This window comes from Antedon mediterranea, chromosome 7, assembly GCF_964355755.1.
Source record: "Antedon mediterranea chromosome 7, ecAntMedi1.1, whole genome shotgun sequence".
In the NCBI taxonomy this organism is placed as follows: domain Eukaryota; kingdom Metazoa; phylum Echinodermata; class Crinoidea; order Comatulida; family Antedonidae; genus Antedon; species Antedon mediterranea.
In genome coordinates, this window is record NC_092676.1 from 24,168,937 (window position 1) to 24,196,534 (window position 27,598).

A 27,598-nucleotide genomic window follows, 5' to 3' on the forward strand; every position below is an offset into this window, starting at 1 on the left:
ATCCCTAAGCTTGGTTCTCACAAGGATGCAACGCAAGGACGTAAACGCAAGGACGTAAACGCAATGCAAGCGTATTGACCAATGCCAAGCGACAGTTCGAAAAAATCCATCGCTTTTGACGGTCAACTCACGTTGCGTTACGTCCTTGTGTTGCGTCTCTATTGGGAACCAAGCAAGTTAGGGTACTTAATTAATATGCAATCTTAGTAATATTTTTAATTCTGTGGCAGCTATTATGTTTACTATGCATAAAAAAGTAATGAAATTATAATTATGCAAATCAGTAAGTGCAAATCTGTTAATAAAAATTTGTCTTTTTTTATTTTAATAAAAATGTATATGCTGAATAGTGAGAAAGCAAATATTGTGTATATGATATGTGCAAAATAACTGTAAATAGGTCTATTCAAAGGAAATCCACTGAGGCAAGGGTTTCAGTTTTTCTTTTTTTGTTAAGTATCGATTTTTGCAAATGGCTACTGTATGAATATATATTCTAAAACTGTAAAAGGTTTTTATTTTATAATTGCAATGTAAAATAAAATATAAAAACCTTATTGATTATACTGTATTATGTTATGTATTATCATTAACCCTGCGACAAAAAATGAAATATTATTTGCTATTTGCATGACTAAATTGGACCTATGAATGTTAATCTCATAGTTGGTTCCTTAAAAAGAGAATAATTGGACTCGTATAAAGCTCTACACTATCAAACTAGTTTGACAAATAAGTGTGATGTGCTTATGTATGGACATGATGATGTCATCATCACTACCATATTTGAGCATATCACTATCATATTTGAGCATATCACTTGGGTACATCACTTTTTTTTGTCAAGCTAGTTTGATAGTATAGACAGAGCTTTAGAGTCATTCATTACAAGTAGTAGAAGAAGTAGGCCTAGTAGAAGAAGTATAAAGTGTCCCCTTAATGGGGAGGTTGCAGCAACAATAAGGCAATACTAAGATATTCTACTGCAATAGTTTCAATTTCAATTTATCTAAACGTATTGGGTTTAATATTAACATGTTTAAATGTTAATGCTAAGTCTGCGTGAGTTCAAAGTCTTCCCGCAGATAGTTCACTATCTTTCCTCATTGTTTAGTACCTGGTCGAAGGTTGAACAACCAAATGCTACAAGTCTCAAATGTTCACATGCTTTACATAATTCTTAGGCCTCGGCTACATCATTGGTAAATTAAAAATGGTGCCTCAGATTATCGCTTTGGAGTACCCTTCCAAAGTAAGTGGGAAGGGCTAGGAACGAGTAAATCTATCAAAAGAAGAAAACGGGAATGTCCCAAAATTATATTGCGCGAGGGTTCCACTCAGGGACACCCCTCTATTAAGGAAACTGTTTTTTGGGTTTCTAAAGTGTCCCCTAATAAGATTTGTATGCTGTATTAAATACTTTTTAATTTTTGACCTACTACAAAATGGAATATTTCTCTTTCTCTTTCTCTGTCATTTGCGTTTCAATTTCTCGGTGTAATGATGCTGTAGTTTTTTTTCGATATAAAAAAAATGGTGGTAGTTAGGCTAGTTCGGTCCAAAGTTTATCCGTTGTCAAACAGCAAATCTAAGTTAGAGACAGAACAAACACAATAATCAAATACATCTTGTTTGTCCCGACGATATTAATCAATAAGCTACGACATGTGAGAAAGAATAATTAATGACTATTTAATAGGAATGTCTGATAAATGACAATGGCTTACAATTAATTCACTTTAATATTTAATATGTTTATGAGTGACAGGAAGTATTTTCGTAAATCACTTCAACATTAAATGTTTAAACAAAAATGTTTCCCGGAACATTATTTTTCAAAAAGTAATTTTACAAGAAAAGATTACAAGCAAACCTGAGAAATCTGAGTTAAATTAATATATACTAGATGGTACGCTCGCTTCGCTCGCGTACCATCTAGGTCGTGCCCACAGATGGTTCTCGAATACATAGTAATTTCAGCGTAAAAAAACTGGGGATTTCAAATGTACGTACCGCAGGACTTTAAAACATTGTCGTTTACAGAAACAAATAAATAGACACAATGATTTATGAAGTCAACCAAAATTAGCACCCTGGGAATTACTTTCAAAATGAGTCCAAATTTTTGATTTGGACTCATTTAAACAAATCCAATTTGTGTTTTGTATCTAATATTAGCATTGAGGGTTGGGGATGAGGATAGGTACAAAGAGGAACAATTTTTTAAATAATATTAATAATAATAATAATGGAAATTTGTAATATATTCTTTATATTATATTATTCTTTAGATTTCTTTATTATCCACTCAGTAACGAAATATTTTTTTATAGGCGTATAAATAATATACCACTAAATAGAGTAAAACATTTCCGATTTAATACTTTGTTAAAACTGTCACTGTCATAGTCGATTGAAATAGTAAAGTACATGTAACGATATACCACTACGACGTTTATATTTTTTGTAATTATTAATTAATACAAACGTTGAAAAGCAACTGTCAGTAATGAAGTATTTTATTATTATGTGTTTATAATCTAAAAGTAGGGGCTACCCACACTCACAGTAAAAAAGTTTATTAGTATATTTGTTTATATTATATCTAACAGTACCTACTGTACACTCACTAAAAGTGGTTAATACCTATTTATCAGTAGTGTATAGCATTACAATACTATTTATGTTTATTCTCCATGGGCCCATAAATTTACCTACTTGGACGTGTTAAACCACGGAGGTATGCATCCATAGTTAAACCAAATAATTTGGAATGTTCCATTCATTGCAAATCAATACATTTTTATAAACGTATATTAAATGTATCAAAATAGCATTTTTTAAAGAAAATCGGCCTGTCTTCAACATTATGATGCTGTACTCGAACTGTTCAACCGGTTTTCAGCTATTAAAAACAATTATCGTAGGAGGAGATAGGAAAATGCGAAGCGTCCTCGTATTATTGTGTGCGGGTATTTTTCAAATTGACATCCATTAGACAGTGTATACCACGATCGGAAAACACCCCTATTTGGGGCAAATCGTTGAACCTAAATTTGTTTTAATCGTCAATAACTAATTATAACAGGGTTACATCAGGTGGTTAAAATCAGTACCGAAAGTACGAACCAACTTCATATGCCATCGAGTAAACATTCTAGAAATAACGCGCGATTTACAGATTTTTGCCCTTACGTAAATTTATATATATATTTATTTTATAGGCCTAATTGAACATTAAAGCCGAAAAGTGAACAGTGGCGTAACGCGAAGGCCCGAGGTCCTGGCCCTCCAAGTTCCAACGCTGGAGGTCTGGGGCGTTTTATTTATAACTGTAATGCCTGTTTTTTCCTCTGGGTACTGCTGCTCAGGTCCCCATAAGCTCCGAGGCTTGTGGGTTTAGCCAGTGAGCGCTCATAGCCGTTACGCCACTGGGAAATACTATGTTTTTAGTCACGTACATAAAAAGTACGTACGTACAGTGGTTCGCACAACTCAATACCCATCTAGACGAACGGATCTTGGCTTCACATAAGAGAGAGCTGAGAAAACATTACTAATCCATTCAACAACAACAAAACATATCTTGCAATTGCAACTTAAATAATCTACTTTTGTTTAGAGTATTATAATCATTCTCACTTTCGCCAACTGTCACCGTTTTGTAAATTGATTTATTTGCTATTAAAGAAACATTAAAAGTGTACCGAGTTCCGGGGTGAAATCCTTACAAAAGAGAATGTACAAAGTTTCGCACGTTCCCCTTTTCTTCTTTGATTATGGACTTTAGATCACAAGAATGTGCGTAGTGTAATAGAGCAACCCGATCGACCCCCGAACCTTACACGCTAAATTCAAGGTTTTGCGGCGAGATTAATCACAACGCCGGTTAACTTGTAGACATGCGCAGGTGTATGTAAAATTATGTTAGTTTCGTCGCTTTGGTATCCCTATTTCTGTTGGCATTATCACGTGGCGTTGGTATTTGATCCACACGTTGTTTTATAGGTAGACGTCAGTCGCTGTCGCACGCACAAGAGAACCTGGGGATGCACTCTTTGTGCCGTGTAACAACAACTTACGTCTCACCCGCATCAGGACCATTATGTATATGCCGACTGCGTAAACAGCGTTGAAATCCTGGCCAAGACACTTAAGAGTTTTCTCTTCTCTCTGTCGGTAAGCTATGTTCACACATTCCACAGAACGGTCACTCCCCCAGCTGAAACCATGCCGTACTTAAGACAGTGTTTTAAAACGTCACGTTGATAAGTAACTACCCCATCCTGGTGACGAATTGTTTTTGTCTCTGGTATCCAGAGACCTTCTCGTCTATCTATCCTTCCATCTGCTTCTCCCTAAAATAAGCCTACGCTTGTTTCCCTCAATACGATCTGTCTCTCAAGTTGTTCCCTCTCTTCCACTTTTCTGGCGGAATCGTCATCCTCGGCATTTTCTTCCAACATAATGATGTTCATCTGTATATCTGATGCGTAATATGTAACGATATACATAATGTTAGATATACCCAATATACGTATGAACCAGGTAAGAGTGGGGCCTGGTATGAACAGCAGATGCGACTAAAGTCTGTATCCTAACTGCAAATTAACGTCCACAACACCACTGTGCCTTTGCTGAAGTTCCATGCGATACGAGTTTCAAAGCTAAACACATTCATGTGTAGGAGGAACCACCTATAAAAGAAGTACGTAGAGGTAAAATAAAGTCTTTACGTTTATGAAGCGCACTGGTATGAATGCTGATACACATGACCGTCCTCCAATGAGGGAATAGCTTGTATCGGCGAAAATCAGATATAGATTCTGACCTAAAACCCCAGACTTACATTTTGCACGTTCATGCAATGTAAAGTCCACATGAACATGTGTTCCGTGGTTACTGCAGGGTAAAACAACTTACCTCTAATCTGATTATAGTTATACACTATTTCTGTTCATATTTGTTATAACATACATCGATTTTGCGGTACATGAAGGCATACACCGAATCTCGACCTATTTGATAAATGACCCTATAGTGTTCACTATTTGTTATCATATTAAAACAAGCGATTTTAAATCTTAATCAAACATTGATAAGTAAAGATTACTCGACTTTTCCGAGCAGCAGGGCATCTTGTCACATAACCTGTAATGAAACATTCTTTGAATAAATTATGACAATTAAATTTGTATGATTGCTTGTCAATCATTATTTTTACGACGAGCTGTCAATCAAACGGCGATTCGGCCAATCAGCGGGTGGTTATAACATGGTTACGGTATAGTTGATCGGTTAAAGGCCCATGGAGCATTGTTGCTTCTGGTAGGCCAAATGGTTTTGTTTAGCCTGATCGCATACACATGAAACATATGGAATCGGTCTGAGCTAGTGCTGCGTTCGAACCGTTCAAGAATTGAGACAGATTTGAGAACCGATTTTCGTCAGTTTATTAAAAGACTTCTTCCCTCATGTTCTGTCGATCTCATGCCACAATTGAATCCCCTTCATATCTTTCTGACCTTCTTCCTCTTCACATACCTTCCCGTCGCCTTCGCTCGTCTTCAAAAAATATCCTTTCCATTCCGACTTTTAACACTAAAACGTATGGCCTCTAAGCACCTTTACTTCTGCTGCCTTTCGCTTATGGAATGACCTACCCGCCTCTATTTAGATCATGTTCTTCAACTATCGCCTTTAAATCTGCCTTGAAAACTAATATTTCTCTTTCAAATTGAGCTCTCTCTTTGATCACTTACTTCTGGAATTAGCGCACTACAAATTCGTATTATTATTAATCATAGGATAACGTTCTGGTGGTTCGAAATTGCCAGTGGCGGATCCAGATAGGAGAACATCCTCCGCATGCCGCCTGGAACAACCTCACAATTTATTCTAAACTGAATTTAATAATGCTAGTAGTATTTATTTATACATTTGCGTATCATTATATCTGTATCCGCTATACTGCCTATCTGTAGGCCTACTCATGCAGCAGGCCTATTACTTTAGAAAATATAAGTTTCGTATCTCATTCTTCCAATAATGCACTTCATAGATATGCACGTACACAAGGGCGTATAAAAGGGTAAAGTTGAAACTATAACCGGTGATTTAGCTATGCACGAATTTTCATAAAGTAAATGTTTATTTAAAAACATCCTCAGGACAACATTTACTTAGATTGCGAGTAGGCTGCTGTATCGTTGCTGCGGTCCGTTATCATGTTTGTCTTTAACAAAAGTGGCGGTAACACGTTATGAAACCTGTTAATTTCGCAATAGATAAAACTCATAGGTTATTTAAAGTTTACATAAATTTAGAAAACTTATAATATCTTCTGTTTGTTTAGTTTTCTTTTTGTTAATCATTTACGAGCGCTAACATGAAAACCTCCTTGATTTTATTCACGTACAGTGGGACTGATTTCCAGGTTTTTCCCCAACGTAACCCCAAGCTCTCTACCTTATCTCGGAGTAAGTTTTAATGTTGATTGAAACAGAATTGTCCTGTAACAAGGCCTACATGGCTGCAGTCGCGTGCTCAAATTTGACTTAGTGTTTACCGACCGACCGACCAACCGACCGACATAGTGACCTAAAAAAAGAGACAAATATTATAACCTGTCTCGACACCACCTCGATTCCTTTGAGGTCTTAAACTGTAAGTACATAATTGTCATGTAACAAGGCCTACATGGCTGCAGTCGCGTGCTCAAATTTGAGTTAGTGTTTACCGACCGACCAACCGACCGACAAAGTGACCTGAAAAAAGAGACAAATATTATAACCTATCTCGACACCAACACGTACCTCGCTTCCTTCGAGGTCTTAAACTGCTATTGTGAAATTGAAAATATCATAGTAGGCACATATTTCACACATATACACAGTGCTGGTTGTTACATTTTTTTTAAATATTAATAATTACGGTAGGGGCGTGGTGGGTTAGGTGTGTACCGGTATACCTACGAATGTACCATCAGCCTTTGACGATCCCTACCTTGTGGAGGTATTGCCACTGACAAAGGCAATTATAGGCGAATTATGAGCGGAATTTATTAACATCCGTACGATGATAAATAATTAGTGTCTTTGTTATCTTTTAAGTGTAGAAAGATATGCTAATAATAGTCTTATTTATTGAAAATGTTTATTGCACGGGAAAATGTCGCCTTAATAAAATGGGTATCCTAAAGGAGGGGTTCTATCTGATGTAGGCCTTAGGATAGTTACTATCATACGGTACATGCATTGCTGGATTCCGGACTGGATTATATACAAAGTGCACTCAGGCACAGCTTAAACAGAGTCATATATAGGCCTAGCCTCTAATACCATGGGTTAGTATGATGCTTCAGTGTGTTCTTTAATCCTATCACGTAGGCCTAATAATCCTAAATAGGCCTATTCTCTGTTTAATGAAAATATAGATTATTTTCATTTAGCCGGTTATAGAAATGAATAACACTGACCTTCTTAAAGACTGAAGTGGTGTCTTCTTATTATAGTTCTGACATTCTTCTCTCAAAGCTGATATAATATATTATTAATATTAATGCTTTGTTGGTTTGCTGTTGGTTGATGCATGTCTGTACAGTTCAGGCTACAGCACGAAAGAGAAAGGTTAAATATTTATTTAATAAAACACATTAATTATCTCTTCAAAACCATACTCGAAATTTGAGTTAGAAACACACGTTTCTCACGTAGGCACTTTCCAAATATAGCGATGTGGGCTGCAATCTAACAAATATGGAAACATTAGTACCAAATATAGATAACTAATCATGAATATTCATTAGAAAAGGGTATCCTACTTATCATAGTCGTCAATTATAGGTCTAATTGCGGTACTACGCAATTTAAACTTTTGAGCTTCCTCCCCCTCTGAAATAAAGCAACAAATAATTATGAGTTGTTTCTATCATGCAAATTATGTCTAATAAATGTACTGCCAAACTATAACTATTTATTTTATAAGGTATCAAATCAGTATCAAATCAGTTTATTGATTAAAAAAATTAACATTACAATTGTTTTGGTTTTTGGGGTGGCAAGTCAATGCATAGCAATTTCCCGGTTGTTGCAATGACAACTGGAAAGTGTTGTCGCTGGTGGCGTACTTCAAATGTATGGATAGAACAGTTTTTTTGTGATGGATGGATCGACGACGAACGGTGACGGAATTATTTACTTTTTAAAAATATAATAATACTAAACATATTTATTATGATGCATATTACTTATACCAACCGTCAAGGCTTCTTCTTGTGGAACGAGTTATGGTAAATTCTTAATAACTAGGCTAGGCCTAGCTGCTCTATTTTATAGTTTAGGCTAGACTAGCTAGGCCAACAACTTGATACAAGTTGGCCGCCCAACAAACATTGCCTTGTCCCAGCCGGCAACACCTTATATTACGGCGTGGCTAGCCTAGGACTACAGTACATCAGTTACAGTAGATTCAAGAGTAGGCATTTTGTAATAGAGTAGTTGGTAGGCCTAGACTTATGACAGCAGAGTATGTATTCTGTGATGTAGCCTATAGCCTAGCTTTTCAAAACTAGTTTTGGATTTTGATTAAATTAGACCATACATCCATCATGATTAGACTAACTAGAGTTGTTTTCCTCTTTCAGTTGCCTTTCAAGAGCTCTTGGAGTAAGTATTGGGGATTTTTATTTAGCCAAAAAAAAAAAATATAATTTACAAATTAATATTATTAGGCCTACCTAGAATTCAACTCATTCCGAGTGTTATTTTTTTAGTTTCAGGCAAATACCCTGAACAACTGTATTCCTGAGGAGACACAGAAATCTAGTAATGGAATTGGCTACAAGGTCAGTAACTATGTCAAAAATTGACCCTTTGGGCCCAGTCAATACAGCAACAATCGTAGAGCCAGTAGTGAGCGTGTGCTCTTCTCTTTTGATTTTTCTAATCCTTGATCCGCTCTGATCATATATTTGCTTGAATAATGATCTTTGGGATACACAAAATTGTTTAGTTCTAGATATTTGTTTCTAAATTTTGCTACAATTTACGTAAATTCACAAATTCAGCACTTCCACGCTATCATTAATATTACTATGATTTTAATACTACATCGTCATATATTATTTGAGTCAGCTTTCTTCCTCTTCCAAGTGGTTACTGACTGTTACTTGTTCTACACCATCTCTCCACTCCTTCCTATCTTGCACCTCCACATCATGTTCCTCCAAACCAACTTTCTTTCTTTACCATATCTCTTTCCACATAACTACTTTATGTTTATTTTTTGTCTTATAGGAGATTTTAAAACTGATAGAATTAAAATGTTTCAATGAAGTAGTAGACAGAACATTCAACATGCATACAGCTGATTATAACGTCAATGTATTGAAGAAGAGTCTCAAATTATTAGACCATCATTTGCTGAGGTAAATAATCATAACACTGGTCACTTGCGAAAATCCTAATAAAACTGGTCTCTTGCTAAAATCCTAATAATACTGGTCACTTGCTAAAATCCTAATAATACTGGTAACTTGCTAAAATACTCATAACACTGGTCACTTGCGAAAATCCTAATAAAACTGGTCTCTTGCTAAAATCCTAATAATACTGGTAACTTGCTAAAATGCACATAACACTGGTCACTTGCTAAAAAATGCTCATAACACTGGTCACTTGCTAAAATCCTCATAACACTGGTCACTTGCTAAAATCCTTATAACACTGGTCACTTGCTAAAATGCTCATAACACTGGTTACTTGCTAAAATCCTCATAACACTGGTCACTTGCTAAAATCCTCATAATACTGATTACTTGCTATAATCCCCATAACACTGATCACTTCCTAAAATAGTAACATTGGTAACTTGCTAAAATCCTCATAACACTGGTCACTTGCTAAAATCCTCATAACACTGGTCACTTTCTAAAATCTTAATAACACTGGTCACTTGATAATTTCCTCATAACCCTGGTCACTTGCTAAAATCCTCATAATACTGGTTATTTGATAAAGTAAATCCTCATAACACTAGACATTTGACAATTTAATTCCTCATAACACTGGTCATTTTCTAAAGTTAAATCATCAACACTGGTGATTTTTTTCTGAGGACACATTTATCATCCGACTTGCTTTTTACAGCTTTTCAGAATTGAATGATGTACGGATTGCTTTCCAAGTCTATGAGGCTGCAGACATGAGAGGTATGGTGCTGGATCAACACACACTTATGAGAACACTCAAGGTATTCATAATTATTATTCTTAACTGTACAGAATTTTATAGTTGCACTGTAGTGTACAACATTATTTAGAGCACCTTCTATCACTCTTAAGTGCCGTCTACACTAGCAAACTAGTTTGACTAAAAAAAGTTTGATGTGCCCAAATATGGTAGTGATATGTCCATATTTATGATAATTTCCATATATGGGCATATCACTTTTTTTTGGTCACATACAGTTTGATAGTGTGAACAGAGCTTTAGATATTGTATTTCTTTAATTTTTATTTACTAAAGTGAATAAAGATTAAATACGATAACAGGTGCATGCAAGGTCAACTCCACTCAGTGGGTCACAAAAATAGATTGTATTATTTTTTTAGCACTGCTGCAATGTTTCATTTCATATCAAGTTGTCATAAATAACAGTTGATTTTTTCACATTGACATTGAAAAAACAATTAATGTAAATTGTTATTGTTTGCTAGTTGTGTAACAGAACAGTTGCTCCACTGAAACTAATGCATCGTGTAAAACATCTGCAGGAATCCTTTGATGAACCAGAACGGATACAGTTTTATGAGTTCCTTGATTTACTTATTCTGTGAGTATTTTGTTTGCAAGTTTTACTTTTTATATCTCTGCTTTCCCGAGTCTAAGTGGTGATGCTTGACTACCAATACCAGAGTCCAATTCTGTTCAAATTTTCCTCATGAAATAACATCTTCCACAGAAAAGAGAACATTGTTTATTTCTTTCATCTTTTTTAAAATACATTGCACGTGATTAATAAATATAATTAATATTGTATAATGCTATAGAACCGACATTATTACTTTTTTTGTGTTAAATTCATTCCTTTAACCGTAACATTCTTTTTATTTCTTTCCCATTAGCATTGTTTGTATGCATATTTTCTATCTAATTTGTTTAATCATATTGACATTGTTTTCTATCTCTTAACTAAAGAAATTGTTTATGTACCAGAAAAGAGTAGATTAGAACAACTTCTTGGCTGGATTATAATAACATATATTTTGAAATTATTTTCTATAGGTGTGACCTAATCCCAGATGTAAATGTTGGCCATAAAGACAGTTCTCTTGAGAAAACCAAACAAGAACTTTATGAGGTATATGTGATAGCTTTATAAGTAGTCCTGTAGTACAGACTTTTTTATCCTTTCATAACTAACTAACACAACTTGGGACCTATGAGTTTTATTTTTCTCTTGTTCATTTTTATTTATTTTCATACAACTTGAGAGATGTGCCAACTTGATTTATTTATCTTTTTGAAGCTCAGTAGAAATAATGCACAGTGGAACATCATCTGTACTATTGGAAACCATAAATGAACCTAAATTAAATACTGTAATTTATGCCTTATGGGATGCTTGTTGAATTTTTTTTAGCTTGTCGACATAAAGGATGTCTGTACGACCTTAGATGAGAAGATTGAAGGTCAATTAAACTCTATGTTCATGCGCACAGAAAGAGATTATGGCAAGGAACATTTCGGGGATAAGCGAATTCCTCGGGAATCTGCAGTTGAAACAAGTGAGAGAAAAAAAAGGGTAATCTTGAATTTCAATCTTTAATAGTGTATGTAGTAATAATAAAGTAATGTAGTACAGAAATATAGAGATTCCAAGCAATGACGTCACAAATTTCATTTATTTCAGCATCATCAAAACAATTAAAGATAAAATACAATGATTATATATACAGGAACCAAAGATCAAAACATCAAAAGCATAGAATAAAGTGATGCCAAGGATAGCCCATGAAAGTCCTCGAAGGACTCGTTTCGAATGTGGTCTTTTGGAAGAAAAAAGTCAACAAAACAAAAAACCTATCTAAATTCTTTTTTTTTCTCTTTTGTGGTGGGAAACCCACATTTATTTCAAAATTTATCTATTTAAATTCTAATGCATAGCTATAGTAGTGGGCTAATTGAAGACTCTAGTAGGTATCATAGGTGAAGTAAGGTTTTAAACTACATCTGAGTGGGCTTTCCGGTGATGATACCCTCACTGGTAGTCCTTTTGACTGCTGAGTGAGAATTTACATGTTCACCCTGCTGCAAAAACTTAACTGAACTCATGGGAACTTGTGTATTTAGGATTTATCTGCTTGCCATTTCTTAACTTGGTAATCTTCCATTTGTTTTTGCACAGGTTCGACATCATGGTACGCGTTACAAAGATCTTCAGAGTCACATAAATAATTCTACAAGAAGAGTACAACGAATCAAGGCCGGTTATGTCCGAGAACGACCGGAATCTGCTCCGTCCTTTGAACCATCTGAACGACCACACACAGTTGACCAGGTATGATGACAGGAGATTTCTATATATAACTCTGTGGCACTTTCTCACAGAATCGTGTGCCAGGAATATACAGGGGAATATACTGCATGCATGAAAAGGGCTTGTGAGACGGTACTTGAGTACTAACGCTAACCCATTATTCCAAGAATGGACACTCCTAAAAAGTAAAATGGAACAGTCCAACTAAAGCCATCATCCTTGTGTTATGATTTAAGAATAGGAAAGAGGATATTGGTATAAAGTAGAACAGTTTCATTTACTTTCTGAAGCTCTGTCTACACTATCCAACTTTATGTGACAAAAGAATATGATGTGCCCATATATGGACATGATGATGTCATATCACTACCATGTTTGGGCATATCACTACCATATTTGTGCACATCACACATTTTTGTCAAACTATTTTGATAGTGTAGAAAGAGATTTAGAAGATTGTGGGGCATAAATTCCAAGGGGGAAAAAATAGCATAGAGTGTATGACGGGTATCTTATTTATAGAACACCAGACCTGTATACGTGTTGTGTCATTGCGCCATTTTGGTTTGTTATTATAATACAACTGACTAGTAACTGTACTCTGATTAATGAAGCAATTTAATGAATACAGGAGGTAAAGTCTCAAAGAAAATACATGTAATCTAACCTCTGACCTTTTGAATAACAACCTTTGTCATCTTATGACCTCCATGTGCAGTTTGGTGCAGTGACACAATGTTATTTAAAACAATAATCTATATAGCACCCTTTTACAATAACATAGGTAACAATGTGTTTATTTTATATGTACTGGAATAAAAACTTCCGTCGACCTCTGACACTAAAATAATAACCCATGTTAGTCTATTCTCATTTTCTTACATGATAGCTGTTTTCATAAAATAATGATTACAGAGCCCTCTATTATTAAACAAATGTAGGTAATAATACAACAGAATTCCATGAGTTAAAAGGACACATCAAAATGGCAAAACCATCCAACCAACCAAGTTGCCTTAATATGAGGTTTGATTGTACTAATAATATTAAAATAATTGCACTGTTTTGTTACTAATATCTTTTCGATCATGCTGTTTATCATTCACTAAAATTTTTTCAATCTTTTCTCTCTTTTTTTTCCGGTAAATGTTTGTTGTGCTGTGTTTTTACCCAGATTGTGCATAACACATTCTCCAGAGCGGGTGTGTGCCTGCGTCTTCGACCCTTTTCAGCTCCTGAATTGTGTGTCAAGGAACCAGTGGTACATTCTGTCAAAGAGAAGGTTATTACTAATTATCACTAGACTATATTTTATTTAAGTACCAGCTGTTTCCACTTAACCATGTTTGATAGTCTACACTATCAAACTAGTTTGACCAAAAAGTGTGATGTGCCTAATTATGGTAGTGATACTGTATGGCATCATCATATTTTGTGTCAAACTAGTTTGATGGGGTATACAGAGCTTTAGGCAAAATGTGGCATCAGTATTACTATTATGTTTAACTGTGTGACCTTTGATACAGAATCACATGTGATACTACTATGTGACGCTGTATTTCATCAATTGCATATGATACTGTGCAAATTATAGATTTATGTACTGAGAACAGTAACACCACATATTTCAGAAAGACATAATTGACAATATGGAGAAACATCCGCAAGCAATATTATAATAATACTTTTAATTCTCCTTATGGTTGTAAATCTTATGAAATCCTAACTTGAAAATCATGCACATTTTTTCATATCATGTTACATACTAAATTGCAGCTACTTATGTACACATTTAATGTACTTTATTATGTTAATTCCATAGAGTGTATCAACAACATTGAATCCTTGCCGTGACCCGAGAGCCATACTATTTGAGACGTATCTTGAACATTATAAAAATCGTAAAGGTAACTATTTCTAATTAACATTATCATTCCTATGGGGCTTTTACCGTGATCAAATCAGAACACTCGTTTTGTATGCATGTGCAACAGAGATCAACTTGATATTCCATCGTCTTAAAACAAATCCGCTGAAAACATGCTTGCCCATTTAAGTGATAGAGAGCTTTTGATATTGCAACTACCTAAGGCATAATATCGTGGTACTATGCAAATATATAGTTTTTTTGTCAAATTTTGCAATCACAACCAAACTTCATTTATTCATAGTTAAGCACAGTAAAATATAGTACATTGTTTGGAATTATTTTGTTTGTTCAAAGTTTACATTATTAGTTAAAATTTGGTAAAATACAGATAAAATTCATCATTTAAAATACAAAAATATATAAATAATATCGTTTAAAAAAAACAAGCAAGATTAGTGTGTTTAATGGTATAGCATAAAATAATCAGTGTTTCCCATTGAATCTTTTTTTGGGGTGTACGGTCATTTGGAAAACACAAAATTTATTTTAAAAAGCTGGATGGCATAAATGTACAATTTACATAAGTCATAGGTTTTTGTAAATCAAAATCTCCCTAATACCTCGAGACAATATTCTTGTGTTTACTTTCTAAATGTGATAACGTTTAGTATAGTATTATTTATTTCATTTCTTTATTCGAATTCAAAACAAAATAGCATTGAAAAACAGTATAGGAATGAATTCAGGGTAGCACAAAAAAGTAACCAATGGTCAAACCTATTTCCATTGTGGCACTTTGCATTGTGTAAGATACATTGAATTATTTATATTATAAACCTACCGTTAATAACAGATTTTTTAATTAATAAATTTAAATAGATGATTTCCCTTCAAGAGGTACAGTAGTCTTCCACTATGGTGAGACTTCTGTCTATTTCCTCGTCTGGTATTCATGCATATAACCTCTTGATTCTGTCAGAATCTTTATTTATTTCTTTATTTATTTATTTATTCTTATCTTAGTACTATTTGTCCGTCAATTATCTTGATATCAATTTCATCTAACTAAGTCAATTTTTCAGAGTATATTCCTTATGGCCAGGAATCGATGAGGTTATGTTTTCACGGTGCGCAATCAAACATTACGCGGTCTACGCGCGATTTAACGAAATCACATTTGTAATCATCTTCACAAGCATGAATCACTTTTAAACAAAATTTGGTACTCATAAATTTCAGGTCATATTTCATCATATGGCAATACAATTACGTGCGTAGCGCATATAACGCATGCGTACGCGCGCTTAAAATGTTCAAAATTTTCAGAATTTATTTTCGATGAAATTAGAGTATGTTTCAGGCAATTTTAAGCGTTTAAAAATTGCCATAAGTGCGCAGATTTTTGCACGCGCACTGCGCGTCAAACTTTATTGCGCACTGTTTTTGTCCGATTACTGTTGTATAACCTTTCTTTAACAATATCATCATATTGTATTAACTTTTCAACGCGAAACAGCGTTATACGAGCACGTCAAAAGTGACAGGCTACGCACGTGTAAGTTAACAAAATGGTGAAAATAGGCTAAATTTTTAAATTAATATATATCATTAGAATGCTCGGGAACACCAATTTTTTATTTCATTTTCTTGAAGTGTATGTATCGTATGTATGATTTATTATGAAATTAAGAGAACAAAAGTTGATTAAGTCATCATTAATGGCATATTAAATTTACAAAAATTAATTTCGACAATCAAACAAATTATAACATTTTCTTAGGCCGAAATAACAAACTTAACATTAACTTTCTTCCCTAAGAAGTTCATATATTAAAGTTAAAAGTATATAGTTTGACAGTGCATCATTTTTAAAAATCTTTAGGCCTAAAGATGTCATCATAGTAAAACATTATAATTCATTGCGGTATGTAATAATCTATCTGCACCAAAGTGGTTACTGCATAGTAAATACACGGAGGAATATTTCCATAATTTTTAGTCAGTTGTGTATGGCTCGGTGGTCTTTGCTCGTGTCTATAGCATTCAAGGTACCGAGTTCGAGTCTCACCTTGGGAAACGAAACGAAATAAGATTTTTTTTATTACCCGTATTGTTTGTTCAATTGTATTTCTTAGTGTATAGATTATACAGATGATTTATAATGAAATTTATTTTATAAATGTGGTTTATGACATTATATACGCAGAAGGATCTTTGATCGGATTATGATACCGGCTATTGTATTTGCGTTAGCAAGATCCTATCATATATTATAAATAATAATAAAGATTCTGAGAAAATCAACCAATCAAAATATCTTAAATCAATCAATTATCTTTATTTAAATCAATGCATATAACCTATAATTCGTCATAGTGACGAATTAAATCTAGTTGTTCATTAGTTTCGTATCTGCTGCCAAAATGGAGGACCAGTTACAGCATAAACAAGCCCTTTAGACATAGACTTAAATTTAGATTTAAATCTATAATTTGTTTCAATCGTAAATTGCCCACATAAATTATTATTAGTACTGTAGTACATTCACTCATGACATATATACTATTAAATGTGACTTTATCACTCATAAACTAATTCTATAAATCAACCCCAAAGGTATAAATCATAAATTCCAATATTCATTTTCATTTCTGCTTATTTCAGACTTCATATACACAGTACATAATCAACACAAGTTACTCAACAGTTTTACATTTAAAACAAATTTTCTGAAGATTTATTTCAGCTAGAAAATTGATGTTAACAGAACGCACTCGTGGGTGTAAGCTTAACTTAATTCTTCGGAATAAAGCTATTTTCTCATAAATTACATTTTTATTAACAAAAAGTGTTTCTGGGCTGGCATAATAATTTCCTCAGCGCATTGTTATAGCACATCTGAGTCTATTTACCAAGGAAACTCTGTATGGGGACCAGAGGGTAAGACCAATAGACACTCAGTGTGAGCAAAACAAAAAACATTTAACTGTGTCAGAACATTTAATGAAAGTATTTATTTTATTGGGAACAACAATTTGATTATTCTGAAAGTAAAAAATGCCACGTATTTGAGCTAGGGGAAACATACACACAGCATCTCTCCAAGTTGTTGGTTACATGAACTTCAACCTAGATTTTTATTATTTTGCACATTTAGATCTACACTTCACTGAGGTTAAACAAAATTCTTTTTTTTTTATAAATAAAAATAAAATTTCATTTTAACTATCAATCGCTCAGTGTTTTCTTTTAACAAATTTTGTACGTGGGCGGCCGTCGAGAACCATGTCATTTCCCATGGCCTTTTAAGATTTTCTTGCTACCTGTATTTTATGTAGCCACTCGTATCACTCCAGTTGTTCACTAATTGTGTACAGTAAATTTAGTCCTCTGCTGCCAGAATACATTTTAATAATCATGATTTTTTCCCGTCTACAGTAGATGCTTAAAATCAAAGCAAGAGTCATTATGCCACCTCAATTTTTTTTTTTTAATCACGTCACAGATTTTGCTTGAATTGAACATGACAAATTCAATGCTCCATATCTCTTGAACCGAGAGTCTGATTAAGCTAAAAATTGGAACTTCGACATTTAACTTAAGGGAAATGAGGTGTGAAAAAAGGAAGTTAAAAAATGCTATTAGAATAGTAGTAGCATCTAAACAAAATGGTGTTAAATTCTAAATTTATCCTACACTATTAAGGCCTTCATTAGCAAATATAATGCACTGCAGAACCACAGTTAAAGGGACTTATTTAGCATATTTATTTGAATACGGTAAACACCCCACACTTTGAATAAATGCACCCCTCGATTAAATCAATAAATACATTTTTACTGTATTTTATAAATTATTGATATTAATTGTGTTGTATTTTTTCATATCCAGGGGGTATTTTTTGATTATACATGTTAACTTATTTCACGCAAAAGAACAAATCCCAACCTAATAAATGGCTTCCTCGAATAAACGCTCCTCTAAAAACCCTCCTGAACAATAAACACCCGGAGCGTTTCTTCGAATAAATACAGTATTCCAATTTTGAATTGCGAAAGCTTATTACAAACACCACATACAACCTTGTCTGATTACCTTAAATCATTTTATGTCGTTAATAGCAAATTCTGATTTACATTGCCATTAAACAAGTTTCAATCAACACACAAGCACACCGACGGTGCCTGTATATCATGTTTTAAAAGAAAGTCTATTTGTAATAGTCTGGCTATTGTCAGCAAAAGTAGGGCTACTATTGAAAAGGTCTACATATTTTTGTAAGTTTTTTACATTCTGTGTTGCAAACAATTGTGTCATGGAATCGATTAAATTTAATTATTTTCCTTTTGTATCATAACAGCTATAGCAGTTTTATAAAAATAACATATAAAACACATGAAGAGATAAAAAAACTGAAAACTAAACTAATTTATCCATCCTGTAATTGGCAAGTTTAATTGTGCTCACTGTTGGATGCGTATGAAATTTAAAAAAAATATATATATAGCATCAGCATTTTAATAGCAATAATTAAATACATACAAAATAATAAACGTTCTTTTTAATATAATAATATAAAACTGTATTTCTCAAAAATAAAATGCATAGCAAAAACATATATACATATATGAGTATTATAATAAATCTACTCTAAAAGATGTCAGACCAGCTGATGTACAAATTTGAATTTAAAAGCAATTTATTAAACACAGTTTAGGTGAAGAAAATTAATGAAAAAAGAAAAAAAAAAATATTTGTATCCGTTTCCATTTATTAATAATTATACATCTTGAATAAAATGAAAACTTTACAATAATTGTCAACATTATAATTTGTTTTATGCTGTAGATCAAAACAGATCTAATCACATTATTTTAATTTATGTATAGCGCATGCTTGCTTATATGCGCTATATAAGAATGAACTATTATTATTATTATTTTTTAAACTGTACGTCCATAATTTATATTATTACAATTTTTGTCACAAATATTTTTTATTCAAAACCTTTTTCCTCTGTCATAATAAAGTGACTCGCATCATTTGAGACAAAATTATTTGTCATCTGTTTAACAAATATATATATATATATATATTTATAATAAACGTTAATCTGACTTTGTAAGATACATTTCGTGAATTAAAGGCTAGTCAAAATTTGATAATGGATATAAGATTAAAGAGACCTTAATTGTCGCGTCTTTTGTTTACGTGGCAATGAAAAACTTAGCTTATAGCTATAAATGTTGGATTCGTTCGTTTTTGTGATAAACATTCATTCACTACTAAAATCCATCATTGTTCACACTTAAGTAATAAAGTGTTGGCCTGTAGTGTTAAATGTTCATTATTACTGAAGAGACCTTAGTTACTGTAGTTAAGTCTGCTATCTATTTTGTTCACCATAGCTACATAGTACATACATACATAGTATCTTGTCATATGAGTGGAGTTGTGGCTTGGTGGTTATGATGCTTGGCTACCACTCCAGTCCTGTCACATGTCAGGATTTTTTTCTAAGGACAATATTACAACTCCACTCCCAAAGACCAAAGACAAAAAAAAAGTTTTTCCTATTCATATTAGTAATAATAATGGTAGTCTTATATAGCACCTAATACAATGTTTCTACACGCTTTACTCTAAAAAATGATCATAAAATATCCTAAGATAAGGTAGTGCAACTACATACATAGTAACTTGTTACACTTGTACCAAAGAATATATATCACAAGAATGAGTATTCCGCGATTTTTGCATGAGAAATTTGTAACAGAGAGCTCCAGAGAGTGATGCCCGCCCTCACAAGGGCGGATGTATACATACTAAATAAGACTTGATTTAATAGATATTATACATGTCACATTAAATAGAATTATGATAATATATTTCGCAATTGTAAACTATTTTATAATGCATATTTTTTAACAAACTAGTGTACATTCACTTTTACAGACAATTATTTACTAATACTAACATGCTAAATTAGTTCACAAAAAAGGCCAAACACAGCAACACCAAAATCAACAAATCGTTACTCAGCACTGGCCTATTCTTTACCATTGCCGCGTACTACTCTACGCCCGGTAAATTAAGTATTGTTTTTATGATATAAATTAGTATAAAATACATGTTATTAATAGGATAAAATGTTAAATGTCATTAACATTTATTTGTTTTACCAGAAACAAGTTAAATATAGGAATATTATTAAACTATCCTTCGTGAAAACGCGTAAACACCAACACGCCCGGTCACGCTATCGCAGCGCCCGGTTGATAAAGCGAACTGTTTATACGGCAGTTTTTACTAAATAAATTGAATAAAACGAATAATTAAATATCCTAATAGCATTTAACATGATGTTGGCATGTAGTTGATAACATTTTTTATCATGAAAATACTACCGGTGGTCCAGCCTTTGATTAGTGAAATATTCTTTGCTTGTACCCTTTTCACATCTGCAAAATGTAACAACTTGTAACCAGGTTTGCATAGTGTGAATACTATTTTGTGGAAAAAACGACCTCTCATCAGTGTGACCTCTGTGAAATCTCGGGAGAAAAACACATTGATGAGAGGACTGTTTTTGTTTCGAGATGTTCAGAGTTCTTACTGCGCGGATGTATTACCCTGGTATTAAACTGACTAATCATAGTAATCAGATTTCTCAGGGTTCTGCGAGAGTTGGATTCGAACCACGATCTTATGATCAGTAGTCCAATGTCCAACACACTGAGCCACACGTCGTCTAAATACATTACAGTATAATATGCAAACACCTTCCAAGTTGTATGTTTTACATTTTCTATTTTTATCTTTTATTTATGTATAATGTATAATTATTGATGATGTACATATTTATTATATTGTAAGAATGAAACTTAATATATATATATAAAAAAATCAAATACGAAAAGAAACAAAAACAGCAATTTCGGTTGCAAAGAAACATTTCAAATACAATGATATTTATATCAATGTACTGAAATGGAAATAAAGGTGAGTGTATCTCAGAAAAGAAAAAAAAAAACTCTAATAATGATTGAATGATAGCATGGGCATTTGAGATGGACAACTTCATTAAGTTCATTCAAAGTTCCACTTAAACAACATTTTTGTAAAGGAATAAAGTGTCCCTACTGAACTAAATGAGTGATTTCTGTAGAAACATTTGTGATAGTGAAGATTGCTTTGCCAGTATCGTTACATTTAACATTTAGATGAAGACATTGTTAAGTGACTTATTTATTGCGGCATGTTTGTCTTGATTTTGGAAATTGTCTAGTATTGTTAAGAGAAAATCTTAGGTTTGTTAACCTTTACTTAGCTGACCACAGACCAACTCTAAAAATGACAGAATAAAAATTACTCTATTAAGCTGAGTTTGATTATAGGCCAATTTCTCCCTATGTTTCTCTCTCACAATTTATGATTACCTCTAAAAATGACAGGATAAAAATTACTCTTATAAGCTTAGTTTGTGTTGACTATATAGGCCAATTTCTCCCTGTGTTTCTTTCTCACAATTCATGATTACCTCTAAAAATGACAGGATAAAAATTACTCTTTTAAACTGAGTTTACGTTGACTATAGGCCAATTCCTCTTTGTGTTTCTCTTTCACAAATTACGATTACCTCTAAAAATGGCTGAATAAAAATTACTCTTTTAAGCTGATTTTGTGTTGACTATAGACCAATTCTTCCTTGTGTTTCTTTCTCACAATTCATGAATACAGTACTTCTAAAAATTACTGAATACAAATTACTCTTTTAAGCGAAGTTTGTGTTGACTAAATAGGTCAATTTCTCCCTGTGTTTTTTTTTCTCACAATTTATGATTACCTCTAAAATAGTAGGATAAAAATTACTCTTTTAAGCTGAGTTTGTGCTGACTATAGGCCAATTCCTCCTTGTGTTTCTCACAATTTATGATTACAGCTCTAAAAATGACTAGATCAAAATTACTCGTTTAAGCTTGTGTTGACTACAATTCATTTTCTCTAAAAATCACAGACTAAATGTTTCTCGCTTTCATAGAAAAATTGGATTAAAGACTCTCTGCAGTGGCATTAAGAAAACGCCAACTTAAGAATAGTCCCTCAATCCTCTTAAAATTGCTGACTAAAGGCTTTCTCTCCTTCGATTAAACAAAAGTTTCTGGAATAAAATAATTACACATTCCTTAACACCTCATTTTAAAATTCACTGACATATTGAGTTATACTGTCTTTACATCAACTTGTTTATTGTGTTTTCTGTAGCAGGTCATCATCAGTAAAGAAACAAAACTGACTGCTACACCTGATTAACCTATTTCATTAACTTAGATGTAAGATGACAAATTCGCAGGCAATGAAATGTGTTACGATGTGCTTTAACTGGCCTAACTTTGCCCTACTGAACATGAATTATTTTATTTATAGCATTTCTCAATCACACATTTCTTTTAAGGATAATAATTCACTTCACCAACGCTACTACATTATGTGTGTGTCAAGTCGGTATAACCAATCATTTAACTTTACCAGTGATGCGGGATAATTTTTGGTCAAATATCAATTCTTGGTTGATAGCATAAGACGTGATAAAATAAGAAAGGCTTCTGTGTCAAAATTGACCGTAACAAATCCAAACATGCTTCACATTTTAATGTATTTATCATGTTGCATTTTTTTTCATTTTAAAGAGCTTTTCTGGAATGTATAATTGGTCACTATCAATAATTTAATGTCTATCCCCAGAGCATTGAATTATTTCAACTCATGTTTTGAAGTCACATTCTAAACCTGTAGACAAATTTTATAATATCACTGTTTCTCAAGTGTGTGATGTTTATACAAGGCAGGAAATCAATATCCATGTAAAATGTATATACATTTTGAATTCAAAGCTATAAATAAATTGCACATATTTAATTTATAGTTTTGCCAACTTTCGAAGTGTGAAGTAACGTAGGTTTTTCACAGAGCTAATTAACATTGCAGTATGCTAAGTACAATCTTTTAAACCGTTCTAGCAATAGTAGTTATGAGTCAATACAATATTTGACAGTTGTCTGCATACAAAGTTTGGCATAAAGGTTGAAAACCATCAATTGAACACAAGTGTGAAACAAGTGTGTTCTGTAATTGGTGTTGTATAATGCTGTTAAAGACCCCTTCCCTGCAATTTTGGACGTTTTTTGGAAAATAATACATATATATCACTTTAAAAACATTAAACCATGTCATTTCTTGTCTTAAATGTACGTTTTATGGTAAATTATGATAAAAAGTGAGAAACAATGCATTACCTAAGTAGCTCGCGGCGATCGACCTCTCGTGGACGGTCTTAGGCCTAGCCTAGCTAGGCTTAGTTTTGTAGGCCTAGCTGGTAAACATCGGTAACGTACGAACATCGTACGCGAGCTATATACCTAGCCTGACGTTGTATAGTTGCTGCATTAATTGTCTTTCTATTTTTGCCAGACTCCGTTGATACAAATTGGGGAAAACCCGGTATTTTCGCTGAAAAGTTAGGAGTCTTTCATTTGTTTTGGCCTCACGATCGATCGAAAAGTGGGCGAATTACAGGTGAAAAACAAAAATATCAATCCGCGCGCAATGCATTTTGGGATTTATAGCGGGCCGCTATAATTATTAGAATCGACTTATTTTTCACATTTTTAACCAAATTTTAAAGACGAAAAAAGTTATCGCAATAGGACCATATAGTATTATTTTTACATTAAATATAGTTTGTGATCTTAAATTAGATCTAAAAAACGTAGGGAATGGGGCTTTAAATAAAGAAAGTTACAGTAAAGCACTTAAGCTCAGTCTACACTATCTTTGTGACAAAAAAAATTGGTGTGCCCATATATGGACATGATTTTGGCATATCACTACCATATTTGGGCACATCACACTTTTTAGTTTGATAGTGAAGACAGAGCTTTAGATAGAAGTAACCAAGATAATATGCCTGTAACATAATACATAATCATACATTTATCTATAATCAAATGCAGCATACATTCAATGTTAATATTATCAAGTTATTTTTTTTCATAACATTTATTTATAGACAATAAAATACAATGTAATAAAAATAATGATATAAGGTCAGAGTTTGAAGGCAAACACATATTGAAACAAGTTTTTCTTTTTTACAATCAGATGCTGTTAGTCGTGCTGAATCAATTGCGACCGTCGACCAAAGTGGTGACAACAGTGTGTCGTATCCTCCCTGGATAGCAACCCGTAATCGCAAAGTTCAAACTCCTAAACTCATCACTGACGAAAATGTAGAAGAGAGGCAGGATATATTGGATAACCTTCAATACGAGATTGAAACATTGGTAAGGACTGATTCTTTTTTTTGTTGGTTATTAATCTGCTATGGTGTTGATGATAATTGCAGTGTACACATTTATTGTCTACCATTAGGGAGAAATAAATATCACTTCATTTCTGCAGGTCGTAAATCTTTATTTGAGAAATCTTCTGATATATTATTCTGTATCGTAGATTAAAACATACTACTCACGACAATACACTTTAATCTTTATAGAGTTTTAATCTTGTATCTTTTCAAATTAATTAATTAAATCTTAGTATATCACAGGGCGGTTTAGAATCCATGTTCTGTGTATGTTTTGTTTATATAAATAAAAGTATCTCTTCAAAGATCCTGCTTCGTGAATAAAAATACTGTAAATATGAGGGTGTATCAATTTGATCTCTTATCCGAGCGTGTACAATTGAGACTAGTGTTATTCCGCCTTACCACACAGAGAGTGTTAAATAGTCCACGCTATCCAATTGGATTTGAACAATACCATGAAAGCCCCAGTGGCCTAATGGTGAGGACATCTGCATATCAAGCAGAAGGTTCCGGGTTCGAATCTCGGTTGGGACGACCTTTCTCATTCTCACAGATTTCCTCATCTTTATTTTTTGTAATGAATTAATACATTTTTACCGCATCACATTTAGAATATATTCTTTGCCTGTGATGTATATATTTTATGTGTATGCTTCTTTGTCATTGTTAGTCATCTTTTTTTTTAAATCACCCTTATCTATTTATCATTGTTCATATATAATTTAAACTATCTATTTTGTAGGAGGAACGTACAATTAGGCAACTCTATGCTGGATTGAATCAGATTTACCCAACATATAAAGAAAGGAGGTTTTTAAAGAAGAGCAAAGTACAACCTAAACAAGAAAATAAAAAGGTAGGAACCAAAATAAATCCTTATTTTTATGGTTTCAACCATTAGGAGTCCCAGTGTGGTCCTTGCTCCTGTCAGTAACTACACTATGGTTAAAGCATTCCTAAATTCTGTATAGTTGAAGAAATCCCTGTCAATTCCTGTCTCAACAGAATTCCAATCCGTAACAAACATGTTTTAAAAATATTTAACACACCTACAGGTACTTTAATTTGACAAATTCTTTTTTGATTTGTACTATATTGTAAGTTCTTTGAGCCAAGTCTATATTTTTCAATGATTATAATACTTAAGTTGAATTATGGTTTTTGTCTTAGGTTAAAAAAAAATCTAGGAAAATAAATCTTGAATCATTGGATCGTTTGTCAAAACCTGAGCCACGTGCATTCTTAGCAGTACACGACAGTAACTGTGATGCGAGACTGATTGGTTCAGGATTTAAGCAATTGCGTGGTAAACACAACCGCCGTGTACTGTCGCTAGATGATCACACAAGTTCCGAAAATCTTGATCATGCGCACAAGAGACATGGAAGCGTTAGTAGCGCAGATGAAACCAGTATGAAAACGTTTGAATCTTCGCGGCATTCTTGGTTTATGAATCTTCATAAGAGTACGCATTTACATGACTACGATCGGGAAAAATATAAAAACATGCGGTTTGGGACAGCTGCAGTGCTTTACGAGCATTTTCATTGCGATAACAAAGAGCAGATACTAGATAATGAATGCAATGTTAGAAAAGTTGATGATGCACTAGATGTTGCAATCGACGGACAACACAACGATGCCATCAGTAATAAAAGCGAACCAAGACCGAATTCAACAAACATGTTGCATCGATTGTTGAATGTAGATCATTCAGTAATGAGTAATTATCAATCTGTAGATCCACGAAACGCACAACGTGAGAAAGCGCTTATTACTAGAAGATTAAATTCATACGATGATGATGAATTGAAAATGAATGGTATTTTACTAAGTGAGATTGATAAATTGACAATTAAACAAGATTTGGAAAAAGTTCCAGTTGGGAAAAGAAGTTCATTGCCTGCATTGACAACACGTTGAAAAAAATACTACACAAGGGGATATTTCTTGAAATGCTGCCTTAGCATGTCTACTGGTCCTTGCCTGTCTGTTGCTTCAGGCTACTCAGTAATTCAAGAAAATGGAAATTCCTTTTTTTTTTGCGTGATGATTTTTTATATTTGATTTCACTTACTGTATTTATTTTCGCGAAGTGACAAGTAATAGGTTAATATTACTGTGATTGTATAAAGTGCAATTTTCTAAATTATTAATATATAAAAATGATTATCAATAATAAACATATAGTAGATATATATATATAGGAAAATTAATGAAATATTTATATATATATATATATATAAAACAACGTTTATCATACGTGCCTATATATGTTTGAATTAAATGTAGATGTGGTTGAGGGTTAACACAGATTTCTCGTGTATGTCTTGTAACTTCTATCTCAATCATCAACCAATCACAATAGTCCTAATTGATTACATCTCGATATTAAGTTAGCAATTATCAAACATCATCATAATCATATGTTGCCATCACATCGTCATTATCAAGATCTTTAAATCACCTTGACCATCGAAACGATTAGCAAAACTTATACTGCATCATTTAGAGTCCACAACACTTTCTAGCCTAAAGCTCTGTCTACCAAACTAGTTTGACCAAAAAAAAGTGTGATGTGCCCAAATTATAGTAGTGATATGACATCATCGTATTATGGGCACATCACACTTTTTGTTAGTGTAGATAGGCTTAAAATACTCACTATTGTATAAATATACAAGACGGTAAATAAATAATTTTTTTCTTCAGTTTACATTATATTCAATTTTTTTTTGTTTTATTTAGAGCTGTAAACCTCAATATAACACAATATATTATTTGAAACTTAGGACGAAACAATTGAACAAAACGCTATC

The 27,598-nt window shown here is 33.2% G+C and overlaps 1 protein-coding gene across 1 annotated transcript; it reads left to right on the top strand.

Annotated features, from left to right (window-relative positions):
* Positions 1 to 8,146: 8,146 nt before the first annotated feature.
* LOC140054655 (uncharacterized) lies at positions 8,147 to 27,339 on the top strand. Its single transcript, XM_072099728.1, has 14 exons — positions 8,147 to 8,290; positions 8,645 to 8,666; positions 8,774 to 8,845; positions 9,297 to 9,427; positions 10,149 to 10,251; positions 10,718 to 10,833; positions 11,286 to 11,361; positions 11,644 to 11,805; positions 12,409 to 12,561; positions 13,715 to 13,822; positions 14,363 to 14,447; positions 24,572 to 24,753; positions 25,522 to 25,635; positions 25,950 to 27,339. Exons 1-14 carry the CDS (start codon positions 8,235 to 8,237, stop codon positions 26,700 to 26,702), a joined length of 2,133 nt encoding a protein of 710 aa, XP_071955829.1. The 5' UTR covers positions 8,147 to 8,234; the 3' UTR covers positions 26,703 to 27,339.
* Positions 27,340 to 27,598: the final 259 nt, after the last annotated feature.

Excerpts from the sequence above, each read along its gene's own strand:
- LOC140054655 (XM_072099728.1), top strand. The coding sequence starts at position 8,235 with ATGATGCATATTACTTATACCAACCGTCAAGGCTTCTTCTTGTGGAAC. Across the intron at positions 10,252-10,717 it reads CACTTATGAGAACACTCAAG|TTGTGTAACAGAACAGTTGC; the intron begins GTATTCATAATT and ends ATTGTTTGCTAG. Across the intron at positions 12,562-13,714 it reads GACCACACACAGTTGACCAG|ATTGTGCATAACACATTCTC; the intron begins GTATGATGACAG and ends GTTTTTACCCAG.